Source organism: Natrix helvetica (genome assembly GCF_964273705.1).
Source record: "Natrix helvetica genome assembly, chromosome: 5".
NCBI classification, from domain to species: Eukaryota; Metazoa; Chordata; class Lepidosauria; order Squamata; family Natricidae; genus Natrix; species Natrix helvetica.
The window spans coordinates 45511734-45531058 of record NC_138551.1 but is presented as its reverse complement, the minus strand read 5'-3'; the positions used below and the strand labels follow the sequence as shown (position 1 = coordinate 45531058).

The following is a 19325-nucleotide window of genomic DNA, read 5'->3' as shown; positions in this document are numbered from 1 at the left end:
ATATTGTGACAGATGTACTACGGGTGGGAGCTCCATCTTTCACTGGCTTGTTTCTTAGTATACTATAGAACTGCAGATTGGGTCTGAGATTGACTTCCAGTCCAAGTATCTGTCCTCCTTTTGCTGCTTATTTCTGTACCTTTTCTGGCTGAACTGGGCAAACAAAAAGTTACATTAACAAAATATACTGTTGTGTTTCTGATGACAAGCAGCGTACAGTCCTGATAATGATATTTTTTACCATATATACAGTATGTCTTGGTTGAAAGGTTAAATCTCAGTCAATCTAGGTAGGACACTAGAGGGCGCTACTAATTTGCTTATATACGAACAATTGCTATTAGCCTTTAAAAGTATTGATTTGATTCATTAGTAAATAGTGAGTGAATTAGTAAAAGCTGCTGAATCAGTCTGAGTCAGAGACTGAATCAGTCTCTGCATATATTAGTCTAATAATAGGATTAGAGAAAACAAGGGATTCTGTATGGGTTCAAAGTTAAAGAAAATAGCTAAAATTAGAATACATTATCACACAAAGCTGATAAATATTGTTGCTGTGAGCTAACTGCCTCTTGTTCACTGAAACTGTAAAGGGTTTCTTTGATTTTATTCGTAAGATATGTGGGAGGGGTAATTGTGAAGTAGCTGATTTTCTTGCAAAATACTACTTTCCCTTCTACTTCCTGTGCTAAGATGACAAAATTTTAAATGAATCTGGTAGCAGCTTAAAGGCAAAATATTTATTGTACTGAAGGATTTTGTGTTTGGATGCATGCCATGTTCTAATGGGAAAAAAGTAATTCCAGTAATATTTAGATTGCTCATTGAAATGTATTTTGCATATTAAAATAAGTAGGTAGATGGGTAGAAAGTGTACACGAACAAGAACTATTTAAAAAAAGGACTCCCTTATTTTTCTGTTTGCTTTTTTTCTGTGTGAATATACTTCTGATGCTAGTTTACAAAAGTAGAGATTATAAAATTTATTTTTATTTATTTATTCATTTATTTATATCCCGCCTTTATTATTTTCATCACAAACAACTGAAGGCGGTGAACATATCCAACGCACCTTCCTCATCCTACTTTCCCCAAACAATAATCCTGTGAGGTGAATTGGGCTGAGAGACAATGAGGTCACCCAGCTGGCTTTCATGGCGAAGGCAGAACTTGATATCACAGTCTCTTGCTTTCTAGTCTGGTGCCTTAACCACTCTTGACTTAGGGACCGTTTAAAGTTACAGTGGCAATGAAAAAAGTGACTTACAACTGGCCCTCAAACAACCATACAGGGGTGGGATTGAAAAATGTTAGCAACCGGTTCTCTGCCCGGGAGGCCCATTTTTCTCCCTCCCAGAGCCTCCGCGTGGGCCCTGCACTTACCTGGAATGATGAACAGGCCACATGGAGACTCCTGGGAGGGCCAGGGCAGGGTGGGCGGGGTCAACTAATATTTGCAACTACCAGTTCTACAGTGACGTGCGGTGAGGTTTATGGCTGGTGAGGCTGGTGACGTCATCAGGAAGGCGGGGAATGGGACGTGTGCAGGAGGCTGAGGCAACCTCAGCCTCCTGCACACGTGGTCCCATTCCACACCTTCCTGAGTCAACATGAAGGGGACTGTGGAGCGCGAGCTGTGGGATCGCGGAGTGTGAGCTGCGGTCCCCTTCATGTTGACTCAGGAAGGCGGGGAATGGGACCACGTGTGCCTTTTCCCTTTTCCCTTTTTTTTTTCTTTTCATGATGAGAGCGGTGAGGCTCTGCCTCCCCTGCCTCCCCTGACCGCACGTCCCTGCAATTCTACCGATGTAAAATTAACACCCGGTTCACGTGGTAACCGGCTGAATCCCACCCCTGCCATTGCAGCATTCCCACAGTCACATGATCAAAATTCAGGCACTTGGCAACCAGTTTGTATTTATGACATTTGCAGCGTCCCAGGGTCACGTGACTCCCATTACCACCTTCCCAGCTAGCTTCCAACAAAAACAGTCAATGGGGAAAACCAGATGCTCTTAACGGCTGCATGATTCACTTCACAATTTTGGTGATTAACAACTATGGCAAAAAAAAAAGGTTGGTCATGACTCACTTAACAACCAACCTTGTTTAGCAATTGAAATTATGCTCCCAATTGTGGTCATATGTTAAAGATGACGCGTATAAATTAATAGCAGACTGTTATTGCATGCCTATAATATACTATGGCTATAAACACTATTAGCAGTCCTGAAGATACTGAGAATCTGTAGAAATAATTTAACGAAACCTTTGTAGACAAAGTTCAGAGTAAATTAAGTTAGAGCAGCCTATATTTAGTGAACTAAGAATATAGCATTGAATGGGGGTAGGGAACGCTGTGAGAATCAGAATGCCTGGAACTCTGAACAAGAATGTTTCAAATATAAACAGCTGGAGGAGGAGTAAAACCAACTGATAGTTGAACACAAAGTTGTAGTTCTTATTATCTGTATTTCCTTACAGCTGCTGTTTGGCAGGCCGAGCTTATCCATTGGGCAATATTCCTGAAGACCTGGTACCATTGATTAAAAACCAAGTGAGTATTTTTAAATACTTCTATAAAATTATCAGGAAAAAATGTACTTTAAGAAAAGAAAAAGTTATGCAAGTTGCTATCTTTGATAAGAAATTAACATTTTCTTAGCGGTGTAATTTTGTGGTAGATCTCCTTTAACAATAAGTGGTATTCATTTTTGGCCCCAATTATAGAATTAATCTGCGGTTTCATATTTAGAATTGTATTCATATATGAGCAAGATGCTCAGAAACTGTAATGCCAGTGAAGCAGTACTGCATACATTGTGAGCAAGGATATAGCACATTTTTAAAAATTTATGTTTCACCTGAACATTCTATTTATATATTTTTATTATCTTTTCTCCCTTTTTTTATATTGTTGTAAATTTTAAAATGTATTGTTTTGATATAATGTTACTTGTACAGTGTTAGTTAAAATTATTGATGGTCTATCATTTTGATAAGTTAGAGTATTAAAATATTTATCAGTATTAAGTACAATTTATAATATTTTTACTACAAGCATAAAATTATTTAAATTTTGAAATGAAATTGAGTATAACACTAGAAACCTCCTCTTTATACTTATTAGAGCATATGAATGTAGGAAATGCTTTATTAAGAATATATCTGCAGTAAACATACTAAGCTTGAATTTTGGAATGTTTTGTGTGAATATCAAATTGAAGTTTGGTTTAATGAATGTGTTAGAGCAGTGTGTGGTACAACTAAAGTGCATGAAAAAATGAATTGCATGATTAGCAAATGTTTCAGCATTGAATTGTTTAAATATATGTATGGATTACACATGTAATTATTTTCATAATGTTAGAGATGTGTTGGTTGGACATGATTGTACACATAATTTTGTATGTCCATCCAATCTTGATAATGAGATATACAGATATAAATATATGAATCTGAATGAGTGGTAGTTAATATTGGGTATGATAGAGGAGAGAGTATGTATCAAAGAATGTATCCAAGTCTAAGGTGGGTTATGAATATGAAATGAAAAATCGCAAGTTATATTTAAATGGCATATTAACTACAGGAAGTGGATTAATTTGTGTATCACAATTGAATGTTTGATGAGTGAGTGAGTGAGTGAGTGAGTGAGTGAGTGAATAAGTCTTCAGAATATTATATCTTGGAATGTCCATGTGATATGGTCAAAAAAGTCAAAATGGTGACTGCAATAGTGTGATGGAAGCCTTGCCAATTTTTATGTGCATTGCGCATAAGACACCTTTACCTTATACCTTATTGTACAAACTGATATGTAATCTTGTATTTAATCAGTTGGAACACTCTACTGTAAAAAAAAACCTTTGACATAAAGTCATACTGCTGTGATATTTCAGTCTGTGTTGTCAATAGTCATAAACATGGTCTCCATGTTGGGATAGCTCAAGCCCATGATGGGTTTCTGTTCTTAGCATAGCCCAAATAACCTAGGAGATGAGGCAAATGGGTGTTCTCCATCCATACTTCTAAAACTATAGCGTTTCTCTAAAACTTCAGCTTATAAGGGAACTGTCTTTGTTTTGAGGCTCTTTGAAGTGATGTATCTTCTTAAACACAATGCTGTAAATTTCACTCAAAAACTTCAGCATACATTTCAGAGCATTTGTAAGTTAGCATCAGGGAGTGAATTGATGGGCCCTTGGTTACCCAAAGTCTTGCGCCATAAAGTTTAGAGGGACATACTCCACTGATTTTTTTCATCAGTTTCAAATGGAAGAAAATTCTTAATTCTTGGGGGTTTGATCACGTAGAGTAGCAGTAGATCAAGTAGAGTCTTGGAATATTCTTTTTGGAGATCTATCACAGCAGGAGTCTCAAGCTGTGAAAGTTTGATCAAATACAAGTGGAGCATCAAAGGTAAATTAATGTAAGTATGATGTTGAAATTTTCTTACAGGCTTGACATTTTCTTTTTGTATTGTTTGACCTGTATTTCAGAAAATTCTTCTTTTTCTTTCTGTTTTAAATCCTGCTAGCAATTATTTATCTTAATTTCTTGTTTATCCCGATGAACTAATTCATGTAGTTAGTCTGGAGAAATAAACTGAAATGAAAATGCAGTTATGCATTTTATCAGAATTCATTGTTTAGGAAGTCAGTAGTAATAATCTGTCAAAAACAAATGTGAAGCAGCTAAGTACTAGTGATTGTGAATACTAATGCAAGTAACCATAAAACATCTTGACTCTTCTTATGTTTTAAATCACTAATGTTGGAAAATTCCTGAAAAAAATTCCTGAAATTGATATACTGCAAAGTGTTAATTCCAGCATTTAGATTGAGCAAAATTTATACTCATTTACATTGCAGGTCTTTGAATTCCTCATCCGTCTGCATTCAGCTGAGGCCCCTACAGATGAAGAAGTGTATCCCTTCGTTCGTACACTGTTACACTTTGATACACGAGAGTTTCTTAACGTTCTTGCATTGGTAAGTGGAAACACTCATTACAAAGATAGAAAGTCTCATTATCTCTTGTGTGATCTTAAACAATGGTGTTTAATGTTTTGGCAATTAAAGAACAATTATTACTTTTTAAGTCTGAGGATCATGGTGGGCATAGTATCATGGCGTTGTCCAAATGGTACATGGTTAATTTTTAGAGTGGGTTCAATACAATACAATACAATAGTAGAGTTGGAAGGGACCTTGGAGGTCTTCTAGTCCAACCCCCTGCCTAGGCAGGAAACCCTATACCATTTCAGACAGATGGCTATCCAACATCTTCTTAAAGACTTCCAGTGTTGGAGCATTCACAACTTCTGGAGGCAAGCTGTTCCACTGATTAATTGTTCTAACTGTCAGGAAGTTTCTCCTCAGTTCTAAGTTGCTTCTCTCCTTGATTAGTTTCCACCCATTGCTTCTTGTTCTACCCTCAGGTGCCTTGGAGAATAGTTTGACTCCTTCTTCTTTGTGGCAACCCCTGAGATATTGGAACACTGCTATCATGTCTCCCCTAGTCCTTCTTTCTCTTAAGCTAGACATACCCAGTTCCTGCAACCGTTCTTCGAAAGTTTGTGGAAAGTGGAGACTTCAATGCCTTGTGCACCTATTTTCTATTGTTCCTTCTGAAAATAATGAGAAATTAGTGATTTGTAGTACTTTTGGGGAAATATAAATGAGAATGGATGGTTGCTTGTGGTACCACAACCACCCTTTGTCTTAAACATATGTGTTGGATCTAGATTACCGTATCTTTCGGAGTATAAGACACACCTTTTCCCCCCAAAAAAGAGGGTGAAAATCTGGCTGCGCCTTATACACTGGGTACAGCATTTTTGGCCTCCCGAAACCTCGCCCCCTTCACAAAAATGGACCTGCAGAGGGTTTGGGAGGCCTGCAGAGTGCAAAAACTTTTTTTTTTTAAATTTACCTCTTCAAAATCTTGGTGCGTCTTATACTCCGATGCATCTTATACTCCAAAAAATACAGTAAATAGTTGACTTGCAGAAGTTCCTCATTATTGTCCTCACTCTTTCTCACAACCATCCTGTCTCCCAAAAATGCTATACAACCTAATTAGAACTTCGCTGAGTAGAATGGAATAGGTGTGATTTAAGAAGAGTAGAAACTATCTGTTCTAAATGTAACAAGATGTAAGATGCACTGATAATTCTGGAGATTCTCCTTTCCCACCAGTACATTGCCTGCCTCATTTAGCAAGATATCCTGACTTATGAAGTAATATTTCCTGTGGGTTGCAAAGGCTATCAAGGAAGGGGTATATAGTATATTTTTATCCGCCTAGTTGCACATGGCTGGGAATTCTAGAAATAGAAACACAACATGTCTGTGGAACACTGAGATGGGAAAAGCTAATTATAATTATTTCTTCCTTTAGGAATCAGTGATTTATTCATTCATTTATTAAAATTTATTTAATTTTAAATGTTTCTATGACACCCATCATAGAAAGCCTCACTAGGGAGCGTACAATTCTCAAAATAAATTAATTGTGGTATTAAAAGTTATAAGCTTAAAAATAACCAATGGACATTAATAATAGAGTAATACCAGCATAAGCCATCAGATGTGAATTTTAATGAAAAGCTTTTCAGCTGACACCTGAATTATAGTCACATTAGTTTTTTATGTATTGAAAACCATTATAAAAACATTACATTTATTCAACTTAATCAGTTTATATTGAATGCATGTGGTTCATTTATATTTTAGTAGAAATAGTAATGTGTTAAATACGTCTCTTCACAGACTAACATTGTTATATTGGTTCTATTATATTGGTGACCATTTTACCAGTGTTATGCATTACTTTATTCCTTGCTTGATTTTTTTTAAAAAAAACATATAGCAGTAATACTTAGACTTCTATACTGCTTTACAGTGCTTTACAGCCCTCTCTAAGTAGTTTACAGAGTCGGCGTATTGCCCCCAACAGTCTGGGTCCTCATTTTACCAACCTCAGAAGGATAGAAAATTGAGTCAACCTTGAGCGGGTGAGAATTGAAGCAAACGAACTCCTGGCAGTCAGCAGAATTAGTTTGCAAATACTGCATTCTAACCACTGGGCCATCATGGTTCCTAATAATATACCTTCTTTAATCTAGATATTTTCCAAATGTGTTGAAGGACACATTAAAACAGCATCACCAAAATTCTGGGCCTTCCATCTTTATCATACCTGAAGGTTGGAGAGATTGATTTTAACACATGATAGAAAGCAGTTGGTGTCCTTAGGCTATCCTATCACTATATACAAGAACAGAAAAGAAACAGTCATATTCATTTAACTACTCATTTTGATATTCAAGAAGAATTGGAGATATATGATTAAGGCTTATTTATTAGAGTCTCTAAGCGCTTGAAGGGATGGAACAGAAGGATGGCTTTTTTTTGGTTCTTTCAAGTTAATATTCTAAATTCATTCATGAATGCACATTTTCTGTTTCATTTCCTCTCCCCTCTGGTCAGTATTGTCCTTTACCATGATTCCCCTCTATGGAAGGAACTTATAGGCCAACAGACAACATTACTGTTTGCAAAGTGTATATGGGTCCTTAATTGGAACAAGATAAGGAAGTCCGAAGCAGAGTTATGATGAGTAGCATTACATGAGGCACAGTGGGATGGGCCCTACACTCCCTTGCTTACAGCTTGCTTTGCCTCTCCCACCCCCCCAAGGAAGGGGGAATATAACAATAGTTACATTATTTCTTAATTAACACACAAACATGATTTGCTGTTCCAATCTCAGTAAATGTTCTGAAAATACATAAACATTGTTTTTGATACCTACCTTGGGAGTAGGTTCACCTATACAAGCGATCCCACTGTTCTTCATGAACAGTTTTGCAATACTTTTGACCAACATACCATGACTAGTATAACATTGTATGCAACCCTTTGAATGGAATGGAGAAATGAGAAAACTAGAGTTAACCATTGTTCTTGTTAATAGTTTCCAACATTGAATAGTCTCTGAGATAACTTCACCTTGGCTTATAAATTCTTTCTTAATTGGAGACCATCCATTCATGGTCCTTGATTCAGACATAATTGTAGCTTCTTCACAAAACGTATGAACAGTATATTGTAACTTCTCAAGCCAAATTTTTATTTTGAATGCTGGAATATATAAAAAATATTGCATGTGAAGTTTTGCTTTTTTCTTCCAATATTATTTTCTGATAAAGACATTTGAAGATTTTAAGAATGACAAGCAAGCTGTGGAATACCAACAGAGAATTGTGGACATATTACTCAAGGTAATTTCCTTGGTTTTAGTGATAAATATAATAAAATATGGGTGAAATCTTTACTTTGAACTACTATTCACTGTTACCTCATTATTTCTTTTCATTAAATTATTGCTTTGATTGATGAAACATGAACAAACTAATATCTTATTCTTATAAATGCACAATATTTAGATCAGGTGCCTCAGATCTTGCTGATCCTTACTGTTACAACCGGCATCTCCTTAAAAGAGCTATGCCTTTTTCTGCTTGATTTCAAATTCATATCATGATATCAATTATAGGTAAGCCATGGAAAAATTGGGAGATGAAGAGCTATATATGTCACCTTGCATTCCTGAATGATAGGTGGGATATAACTTTAATAAATATAATCTTTCAGAATTTGCACAATAAAGGAAAAAGTGAGACCCTTTTAAGGAGCTGACATCAAGTACAATGATATAAGGGTATATAAGATCTGATGCAACTTTGCATAATTTGGGTCAAAATATTTTACACCTCTATAGGTAGTCCTTGATGTATGACCAGTCAGTTAACACCACCTGGAAGTTATGACAGACTCCTCCCAAGGCTACCTACGACCCGGTTTTTAAAGTTACAGCTGCTTCAGCTCCCCTGCAGTCATTTGCCCTTACAACCACCCCCAGGGATGCTACTTGTCTTCCCTGTCATTCCATCCTCTGGGACCCTACATGTCTAGGATCTACTCCCTACATAGCATCACCTGCCACACACTTAGTTTTTGAAGCTCTCTGGATCTCGTGTTGGGGAAGGAGGTCAGGCCACATGTCTTGTCTTCTTTGTCCCCTTTATGTTTATGTTACCCTAAAACTCATGTTCAGATTATTTCTACTCTTTCCAAGGTATAGCTATTTAATATCAATATATACAAGTATATATACTGGTTTTTGCCATAACATACTGGCTACCGTTTAGAATGCAAGTTCACCATAATATCTGTATCTTAAGAGTATGGATGATAACTGTATGACCATTCTACTATATTGCCAACCTGTCATCAATTATAAATTAAAATATACAAAATATAAAAGATGTATTGTGGTTTTCATGAAAGATGCTACTAAATTCTACAACATCATATGTTTATAATTATAATTCCTTTATTCTTTTATTATTATGCAGAATATATTTTGATGTTTGACATGTTATCAACATTATTACTTATACAATAAGTATGTACTTATATACTTATATAAGTAACAATCATGTTTGTAAAATGTAAATAAGTTCAAAATATATTCTGCCTAATAAAGGAAAAGATATCAGAAACATGAGGTATAAATTTTGATTTGTGGTAAGAATTGAGGAAATGTGTTTCATAAGATAAAATGCTTTGTTGCTCCTTAGTGAGAAAAGATGAGATTTCCTCCACTATTATTCATTTCCATCGCCTGCCTACCCACTCTTCAGTTATTTATGGTGGTTGAATTGTTTCATAGATCGTTCAAGCAATGCCCAGTGTTATCCCACTGATAAGTTCAGAACAATGTCACTGTGACCTAGAAGATAGAAAAAAGCTGTTTCCTTTTAGTGATGTAGCTATATCTGCCTACAGCGATAAGCTTGGGGAGCATTGTCTTAGAAACCCTGTGTGAATTAAAATTTACCTTTAAAAATTTTGACTTGGTGTGTCTTGGAAGACATGTAATTAAGTTCTGAAAATTTTAAATTATTTTTAAAGTATAGTGTATAAGTATAGTTTATTAAGTATAGTGTTTTTATGTTTTATTTTATTCCATCTCAAGAGAAAATGTGTGCTAACCTAAATTATGATTAATAAATGTATCTATTTTTCTCCCTTCTAGGTTATGGTGGAGAACTCTGATTTTACCCCATCACAAGTTGGATGCCTTTTTACTTTCCTTGCTCAACAGCTTGCTAAGCCAAACAACACATTGTTTGTGAATAGGATGCTATTTGACCAGGTAATATAAGAAACATCATTAGATGGAATTTTTGTTCTAAAATGGGCAAAGTCTATCTTGAATTATAAAATGATTGTGATGCCATCTAATTTGTAATTATTCTATCTACTGTTTCAGAAAGTTTGAAATAAATTATGAAGATTTGAATGCAATGATTTTAGAAAGGATATGTGGGAAACTAGGACATGCTTAAAAAGAATAAAAACCTGTTGTATTGGATTTTTGATGTTGCATTTTCATTTCACAGCATTAATGTATTTTAGAAGCTGGGATCCTATTCCCAAATGTTATGATGATTTGTATGTCCTTTTCTTTAGTGGGAAATGCTACAATATATAAATTTGTAAAATGTGATACTATGCTTGAGAAATGGAGCAGAAATACGTATACAGTAACATCTTCTTTTTTTGCTCAGGTCCTTGAATTTCTCTGCAGTCCTGATGATGACTCACGACATTCTGAAAGACAGCAGGTATGAATCGTTAGGATAATATTATTCATGCTGTGAAAATGATTCATGTTTAAGGAAGAAAGATCATTACTAAAAATGACCATACTTTAGAGCAGAAATGCTAAAACTAGAACTCCACACTGAGAAACAATCAGCTTCTAGAAAACTGCTAAGAGCTTATATATAAATCGAGGCATATTAACAGTTTTCAGAATCACATAAATTGTAACAGTTCACACCAAAACTACAGAGATTCAGTATGATCAAATATAGCCCAGGATAATAGAGTCTGGTGTTACATTATGATATAATTTACATAGTTTAATTGCCACTGTCATAGTTCATACTTCGAGAGTGATTGAAGAAGTAGGCTACATTTATCAAGAGGTGTATATTTCTATGTATATAATGTCATTTTTCACTTCAGTTTTTCCAAATCCTCTCTAGTGGAGATAACAGTGTTGGATTATATCAGAAAAGTAGTGAATTTGGACTCAATTACTCTTTTTCTAGACTTCATTATTCAATTGAAGTTCAGGAAGAAAAAGAAGAGACATGCAATTGTAAGAGACTAGAGGGCTAAAGCATGGAAATGAGATTGTGACAGTCTCTAAGTACAAAATGTAATGGAGGGGAAAATTATCTTGCTTCATATTATATGAAGCAGGTAAATACTCTCATCATGCTTGGGAACATGATCCTGTTTAATCAACTATTCCAAAATTATAGTTTCCTCTTGATTTCATCCTTGATCAAGATACGTACCTAAGAGAAGGAAATTATATGTTGTCCTCAGGCAGTAACTGAGAAATTCCAAAATTAAACTTCATGTCAGAAAGAAGGTCTCTACTTATGTAAATATGTATATTGCAATGAACAAGCAAAGCTTGGAAAAACATAATTTACTCCTTGATGTCTGATGTTTGTTTCATATGTAGACATAATCTTTTATTGTAGAGGATAAATGTTGTGGGGTCCCTGAAGGATTTAAACATAATATTTATAGTTACATTGTGCTAATAGGTTCTTTTAGAATTGCTTCAGGCTGGAGGTATAGTGCAGTTTGAAGAAAACAGACTCATTCAAATGGCAGAAAAAGCTGAATTGTAAGTTTCTGTGCACCTTTTCTAATTTGTTTTACTCTTTTACAACCACTCTGATAAATCCAGGATTTTTTAAAAAGAAAAATTACATTGTATTATTGTAAGATATAAATAGTATGATTTTAAAACCCAAATGATTCATTGTATTATTGAGTACAATGATATTTATGTTGACTGGATACTATTAATGCTTTGATAAATTAGATAATTAAAACCTTTAAAAATTAAGGAAAAAGCTTTATATCAACCATGATCTCCAAAATATTAATGTTAATAAACTTATTGATTAGATTTTACATTAAAAAACAAATATGGCATTGACTAGGATTGTCAACATTGGCAGTAAAATGACAGGGTTTTTTTCCCCCTGAGAATTAAGAATAGAAATTAGAGGCTTCTTGGAGGCATGTTTACAGTTTTGGAGAGTTAAAGGTAGAAATTGGATGTTTTGTCTCCACTCCTTTTCCCAGTTTTTATACACCTTAAAAAACTCAAAATATTAATCCCATTTATCTCCTGATACCATCATGTCACTTGACGGTATTCTGTAACAGTCAAATTGGCTAAGAGAGCATGTTTTAGAACTGGTTAATAAATCACTGTCTGCCTTTTTAACTATGTCTGAAGCCACTTTTTAATGGATGATTGCAATTATGTTATTATATTAATCAACAGTTGAATACATATGATTTGCGATCTATCTGATTTTTATGCCAGCATTTTAACCCAAAAAAATCATCCATCTCTGGCTTTCTGAAAGATATATCTGTGAGGATTATCCGTGAGGATGTTACCATATATCATATTCTTCTTATAATTTCATTTTCTTATTGTTGGGATGGAATCTTTTGCTTCTTTAACTTGATCCAAATTGAGGCTGAAATCCTTTATCTGTAGAAGATAAATAGAATCAGAAGAAAAAAAATACATGAGGTGGTTGCTTGGCAACTGCTTTCAGCTGTGAAATCTGTGTTCATCCACATTGCCTTGTCACTGCAGATGCACTTCAGTACTTAGCACACTATATTGTATAAAATTTTGGCCATGAGATTAAATTTCTGGTGATTACAACTTGACCTACATCCTACTTCTCCAGATGTTGAAGCAGTCTCAGGCTATTAGCTTTAAGATTTGTTTTTATAACTGTCTGATTCTATTATCAGGCTGCTGGGAAATCATAGCAACATTTATGCTGTAAGAGATTAAAATATCTGAACAAGTTTGTCTGATTAACTCCCTACCCAGGTGCTTTTTTACAATAGTAAATAGCTTAATATAAACTGGAAAATGACATATATTCACAATATATTCACAAACTATTGACCAAGAAATTGGTCTTTCTGTAGTACTATCCTTTCTGTTGTACATCATTGTGTAAACTAATGAGTTATTTTACCTATGTCCATTTAGCAATTCTATTTATAATCAGTTTTAATATTTTTACATGGTACATTTTATATATTTGATTTTTATCCTGCCATATCTTTTTAAATAACTCAAGGAGGCCAATATACCTCATTCTCCTTCCTCTTCCTATTTTCCCCACTACAACTATCTTGTGAGGTGAGTTGACAGAGAGATAAACTAGCCCAAGAGAACCCACCTGACTTTCATGCCTAAAGAGAGATTAGAACTCAGTTTCCTAGTTTCTAGGCCAGCTCCTTATTCACTGCACCAAACTTGCTTGTTATTTGTATCATATTTATGGTATTTTGATTGCATTGCAGAAGCCAGTTTATCAATGAAATTAATGGATTTTTATGTTAAAATTAATATAAGCAGTTAAGTTTTCTAAACCTTTATAAACCTCCAAAATAAATATAAACTGTAAACTAAAAGTGCTCTTAAACCCTTACTAGAGTGCTGGAATTCCATCAGTAATCTGACCATACATTTCTATTATCAATGAAATTAAAGAGCATTTGTAACTCTTGACTATTAAAAACTCAAATTTCACTGAAGCAATGCCTTTATTGCAGTAAGCAGATTTTTATAAAATCTCTGCTTCGGAGTTTTAGGCAATTCAAGTCAGGAAAACAAAAGGGGGAAAATGATTGTTTATAAATCTATTTGTCCTGTATTATTTTACAAGGCTGACTGAGCAGTTTGTATAACTCATTCAGTAATTAGGTTAAAAATTATACAACAACCATAAAAAACACAAACACACACACACATCAAATTTTTATCACCAGTTAGAATACTTAACCAAACATTCTCTCCCCTGAAAGAATGATCCATTTTATCCTTCACATACTGAAACTGCCGAGTTTTAATGGCTTTACAGAAACAAAATCCAAAGGATAGTATGATCTCTGGGAAGATGCTATATCACAGACAGGAAGCTGCAACAGTGAAAGCCAGCTCCCACAGGGACATTGTCTTTTAGATGTTAATGAGAGGCAGAAAGAATCCACTAGAAATTGGCAGTTCTGAAGATACTGATTACATTATCAGATAGCATTAGAGACACTTCAAGAAAGTGTGTGCATTTTATCAAGTACAGAATATTGTCAGATTAAAGTAAAAATTCCAAAATTTACTGTTAAAAAAAAGCAAGCAAATACTTGGTTCACCTCCACTGTTTGGAAATAGAAATTCCAGTTGTTAAATGCATTCTGTAGAGAGGCATATGTGATGAGTGGCAATTTCTGGACCCTTTGAAACTATTTTTTATTCCAGCAGTACTGTGACCTCCAGTGTGATCTGAGCTTCATTTAAATGCTATTAATTCTTATTTTGGTTGAACAAACAATGCAAAAAGAGTGTATGGTCTTATGCTTTTAGCATGGATTTGAGTTGCTAATATAAAACGTTTGTTGTTCTCTTTGGATCAAGCTTCTCTTCTTTTTCATTTATTTTTATAGTTTTGGTACTAGTGTTACTTTTAATATGTCTGGCTTGAGTGTTGTTAATTTTAAATTAAAAAAGAAAGAATGTAAATACTGAATGGAATTCATGTAATAAAATTCTAATGCTAGTTGAACCTTCTTTAATTTTCTCTAGTGTTAAGTAACTAAGCTCCCTCAGGTCACAAAGACAATTAACTGATATTTCCTACAAAAAAAGAGAGGCAGGTAGAATAGATACTGTAGTTAACGTGTAAAAAAAAAAGAAGTGAAGATAGGAACATCAACCTCCATATATGAAGCAGCTTTGATTAAGTAAAGGAAACACATGGGTCTCCCTTCCTCCTCTTTCACTGGCATGTTAAATGACACTGATTTAGAAGGCTTTGTTTTTTCATGAGATAATTTTTTGATTTTAAAAAAATGACAAGTGATGCATTTATCAAATATGACATTAAAAATTGCTGACACAGCTCAAGGTTATCTATTTATTAGTTTGTCTAATATCACTTGTGCCTTCATGTCAGTGTTGAACTTCTGGGGACTGCTTGGATAAATTTCCTTGGCAAGGTTTTTCTGAAGTGGCTTACATGCTAGGGCTGAGAGAGAGTAACTGCCCCAAGGTTACCCAGCTGCCTGTGCCTAAGGTGGGACTAGAATTCAGGTCTCCAGTTTATAGTCTAGTAGTACCTTAACCATTACAACAAATTGGTTCTCTTATGTTTAATAATAGTATGTTAATAACATCAAATATTAAGATAGGAAAACCAGGACATGTTTTATAAAACTGCTCTTTTTAAAGGATGCTTATGTCTAAAAAGCACTTAGCTATAATTCTTTTATTTCAGTTACCAAATCTGCGAGTTTATGTATGAACGGGAACATCGTTATGATAGGATAATTGATTGCTACTTGCATGATCCCCTGAGAAAGGTAAACATGGCATGGTACAAGTTATAGAAGAAAATTCAGATGAATATTTAATTTTTCAGCAGCTTTTCTGTATTTTTGGCGGATGGAGAAACTTGCCTTTTAAAAATAGATTTTTAATAGAAATATGCTAAAATGCAATAGTGGTGAATGTTAAAATGGTACATAAATGATATATTTTCAGTGCCTTGTTGCTTTATTAATGATACATTTTCAGTGCTATGTTTCAGCATGTAATATATGAGGATCAATCATTTAATTTGATTTAATGTTTCTGTAATGTATTTTTTCTTTTTTGTAACCTTTCCCATATATTTCTTAAAGGAAGAAGTTTTCTCCTATATCCACAATATTCTTTCCATTCCTGGGTATAGTACAGAAGAAAAGCAATCTGTGTGGCAGAAAACTATGAAACATATTGAGGTATGTCTTAAATAAGGTAATTATATATATCTTAAAGTCTATATGCAGTAATACTGGATAGCTGATATATCCTAATAAATTAATATAAGTGAAAACAGAATAAGACCATATTTCTAATATTTAAATTAATTTTGTCTCTAAATACAATTTATCTGATTAAGAATAATTACTTTTGAGGATAGAAAGCTTCATGCATTAACTGACATAAAGTTAATTAGACACTTTGGTTCTTCAGATCAGTCACTATACAATTTAAAAGCATTTGTAATCAAATATCCACAGATGAACAAGATTTTTCTTAATGGAATTTCACGATTCACTATAAAAAGCCATGGTTCCTCTTCCTCTGTTGTTTTTTATTCTCTGAATATCTCTGAATATCCAAATTTAGTGTTGCTATGAAGACACTGAATGAGTGGTGGTTACAACTGGTCTTCAAAGCTCCGACTATTCCAGCACCCTTGCAATCCCATGGTTATTATCTGGGTGCTTGGCAACCAGCTCACATGACAGTTGCAGCATCTCAAGGTCACTCGATCAGAATGTGTGACCTTCATTGCCAGCTTCTAATAAGCAAAGTCAATAGGAAAACCAGCAGGGAAAGTTGCAAGTCACCCCCACCAGCTTCTCTGCAGTTGCACCATGCCCCTCCTGCCACACCTTAGACACGCTCCCTTGCTGCACTAGCCACTCCACATGCCTTGCTGTATTGTCCCTCACCACCTGAATACCCTCACACATCTTCACTCATCCAGGGGCAGCCACCCCAAAGTATGCTAAGTGCTCCATCTCCTCTACCATTCACATACCCTCTTCCACCTAGCAGTTGCTACCCAAGTTCCACCCTGCTCACAGCACATTATCCCGTCACTCACTCACCCTCAGATATTCTCCCCAAGCCTTGCTGCACTTGCGCTCTACCTCCCCTGCCATTCTCACACCTTCACATGGCCTCTTCCACCCAGCAGCAGCTACCCAACCTCTGCCATACTCATGACATGCCACCACTCAGAGCCCCTCTCCCATCCAGCAGCAGCTGCTCAAGCCTCACCATGCTTGCTCTGTGCTTTCTTGGTCACCCACACACTCTATTCTCCCTCACCCATCCAGCAGCACTGCTTGGCCTGCTTGCAAGCCTTTGGGACTAGCAACTTTCTGCAGGCTTCCCTGTTGATTTTGTCTGGTGGAAGCTGATGAAAAGTTGTGAGGAAAAGTTGTCTTTGCTTAGCAATGGCAGCAGAAATTGGTATAGATGGGCTGCAGAAATTGGTATTGATAAGCGACGCAGTCATGTGATGTGCTTTATGACCGCAATGCTTAATGATACAAATTCCTGTCCCAGTTGCTGTCATAGTTCAAGGACTATCTCCAGCTACAGACCTCAAGGCTTATACGATGCATAGTTTTCCATTTCCCTAGTGGTATGTTTTCTAAAGAAGAAAGCCTTTCGTACATTGAAGAGATCATGCTGGATAAGGAAAGATGATGACTTCAAAGGGTTTGTTCAATCTGAAAGTCTCACAAGTCTGGGACACTATTGCAGCTCTGCTACATACATATGACTCCAAATTTGGCGTATGGATGCCCCTGAAGGATTATGCTGCACAATGACCAATCCCCCACCCCCTAAAGTTAGTATGTATAAACATAAACATAATAAGGTGTGATACAGTTGTTCTAAGAACTGTAGTATAACTTTTCCAACTTGGGGGTTATAATAGGGGAAAAAAAACTAATAAATAGTTCAGCTGACTACAGCTGGAGGAAAGCATTAGCAATAAATAGGATGTATGAATGTGGAAGAAAAATATGGATTCCTTTTTAGCCTCTAGGATGCTTCTGGAAATATGAAAACAGCCACGAGATCTCTTGGTTTGCCTAATTATTATGCATGTAATCATTCTTATTTTAGATAGTAAATATAGAAGCATGAATTACTATTTAAGTTGTTAGCACATAAATTGGATAGAAACTATATATGCAGATTGCAGATACATACTTAAAAACTGGTTCTGCAAATTAGTACAGTATTAAAATGTTCACCCTTGACAATGGCTTTCCAATGTAAATATCCTTCATGTATATCTAAATCACAATATTTCCAATAGATTTTTTAATGAAAATATGCATAAAATAGCAACACTAACCAATTATGCATCCACTGCTTTAATCTTGATTGCACTATAGTCTTTCATTGGAATTTAATATAAAATGCATATGAAAACTAGTTAATTGTGATAAAATTTATGGCTTCTGAAAACACTTTCCTACTGAATACTTATTAAGTATAAAATTAGAAGAAGTTGCTTGAATGTACATAGAAGCCAATAAGACTCTTATGGAAAATTCAGAATAGAGAATTTGGTATTTTCAGGCAACATCTGAAGATATCTTCTTCAGTGAAAAAAAAGAAACATAATTGCAGAGATGCTTATCTCTGTCCTTATCACCTTACCTTACTAATATAAAAAGAAAGAAACATTTGGAATAGAATTCAGAGTAAATTCTGAAATATCACAAACTGAATTAAAATTTCATGTATTTAATCCTGAAATTCATGGATCTGTAAATCCTTTTTTTTTCTTTTGCTTAGGAGCTGACATCAGTGAGTCCTTTTAAAACAGCAGATCTTATTTCTATTCATTTCAGTGACGAGATTGAGCAAATAATTCAGATTCTACAGGTAAAGGTTTATTAAGCAACTAAATTGATGTGTAGTGTTTCATCACAAAAAAAATAATTTTTCACTTTCCTAAACTTAGAAGAGCCTATTTTTCAAAAGTCTAGATATGTACAAATCTTTATAGTAAGTAAAACCAGAGGATTTTTTTTCTAAATTAAAAAGGGTGATATGTGTCCAGTCAATAAACACAGTTTCCCCAAATACTTGGTAGAGATGCCCCATGATGAAAATATTGCTGAATTAAGGCATTCAAGACCTTAAATTCCATATACTGCTGGGCTTTTCACCTTGACTTTGATACTCTTTCATTAGAGACTCCAAGTGAAATATTGTTGCCAGCTTTTTAAAATGAAAGCTTAATTGTACATCCTAGATTCTGATTCTAATCACCTTTGATACCTATGGCTTAGAAATATTATGAACTAATTTCACTGTTTTATTTTTTAAAATCAACATACTATATCTCTGAGTAGAACAATACAAGATCTCACTGAACACAATGAGCTTTGCTTACAAAAAGCCAGATATTCAAAAGTAACCTTTGCTTACTGCCACACATTTGTATGAATGGGATTAGATCCCATTGAACTGGAATAGATCATTTTTCAAACCATTTTGTAACTATGATTCAAAGGTGGAAATTGACTGATTTAAAG

General features: G+C 34.8%; 1 protein-coding gene across 2 annotated transcripts in view; it reads left to right on the top strand.

Moving 5' to 3' along the window:
* Positions 1–19325, top strand: part of VPS8 (VPS8 subunit of CORVET complex) — a 99285-nt gene that overhangs the window by 32784 nt on the left and 47176 nt on the right. For both annotated transcript variants that reach the window (XM_081955372.1, XM_081955371.1), the window contains exons 26-34: positions 2485–2557; positions 4875–4994; positions 8219–8290; positions 10111–10230; positions 10646–10702; positions 11705–11787; positions 15482–15566; positions 15888–15986; positions 18580–18669. In XM_081955372.1, coding sequence (XP_081811498.1) covers positions 2485–2557; positions 4875–4994; positions 8219–8290; positions 10111–10230; positions 10646–10702; positions 11705–11787; positions 15482–15566; positions 15888–15986; positions 18580–18669 — 799 coding nt within the window. The remainder of the gene's footprint in view (positions 1–2484; positions 2558–4874; positions 4995–8218; positions 8291–10110; positions 10231–10645; positions 10703–11704; positions 11788–15481; positions 15567–15887; positions 15987–18579; positions 18670–19325) is intronic.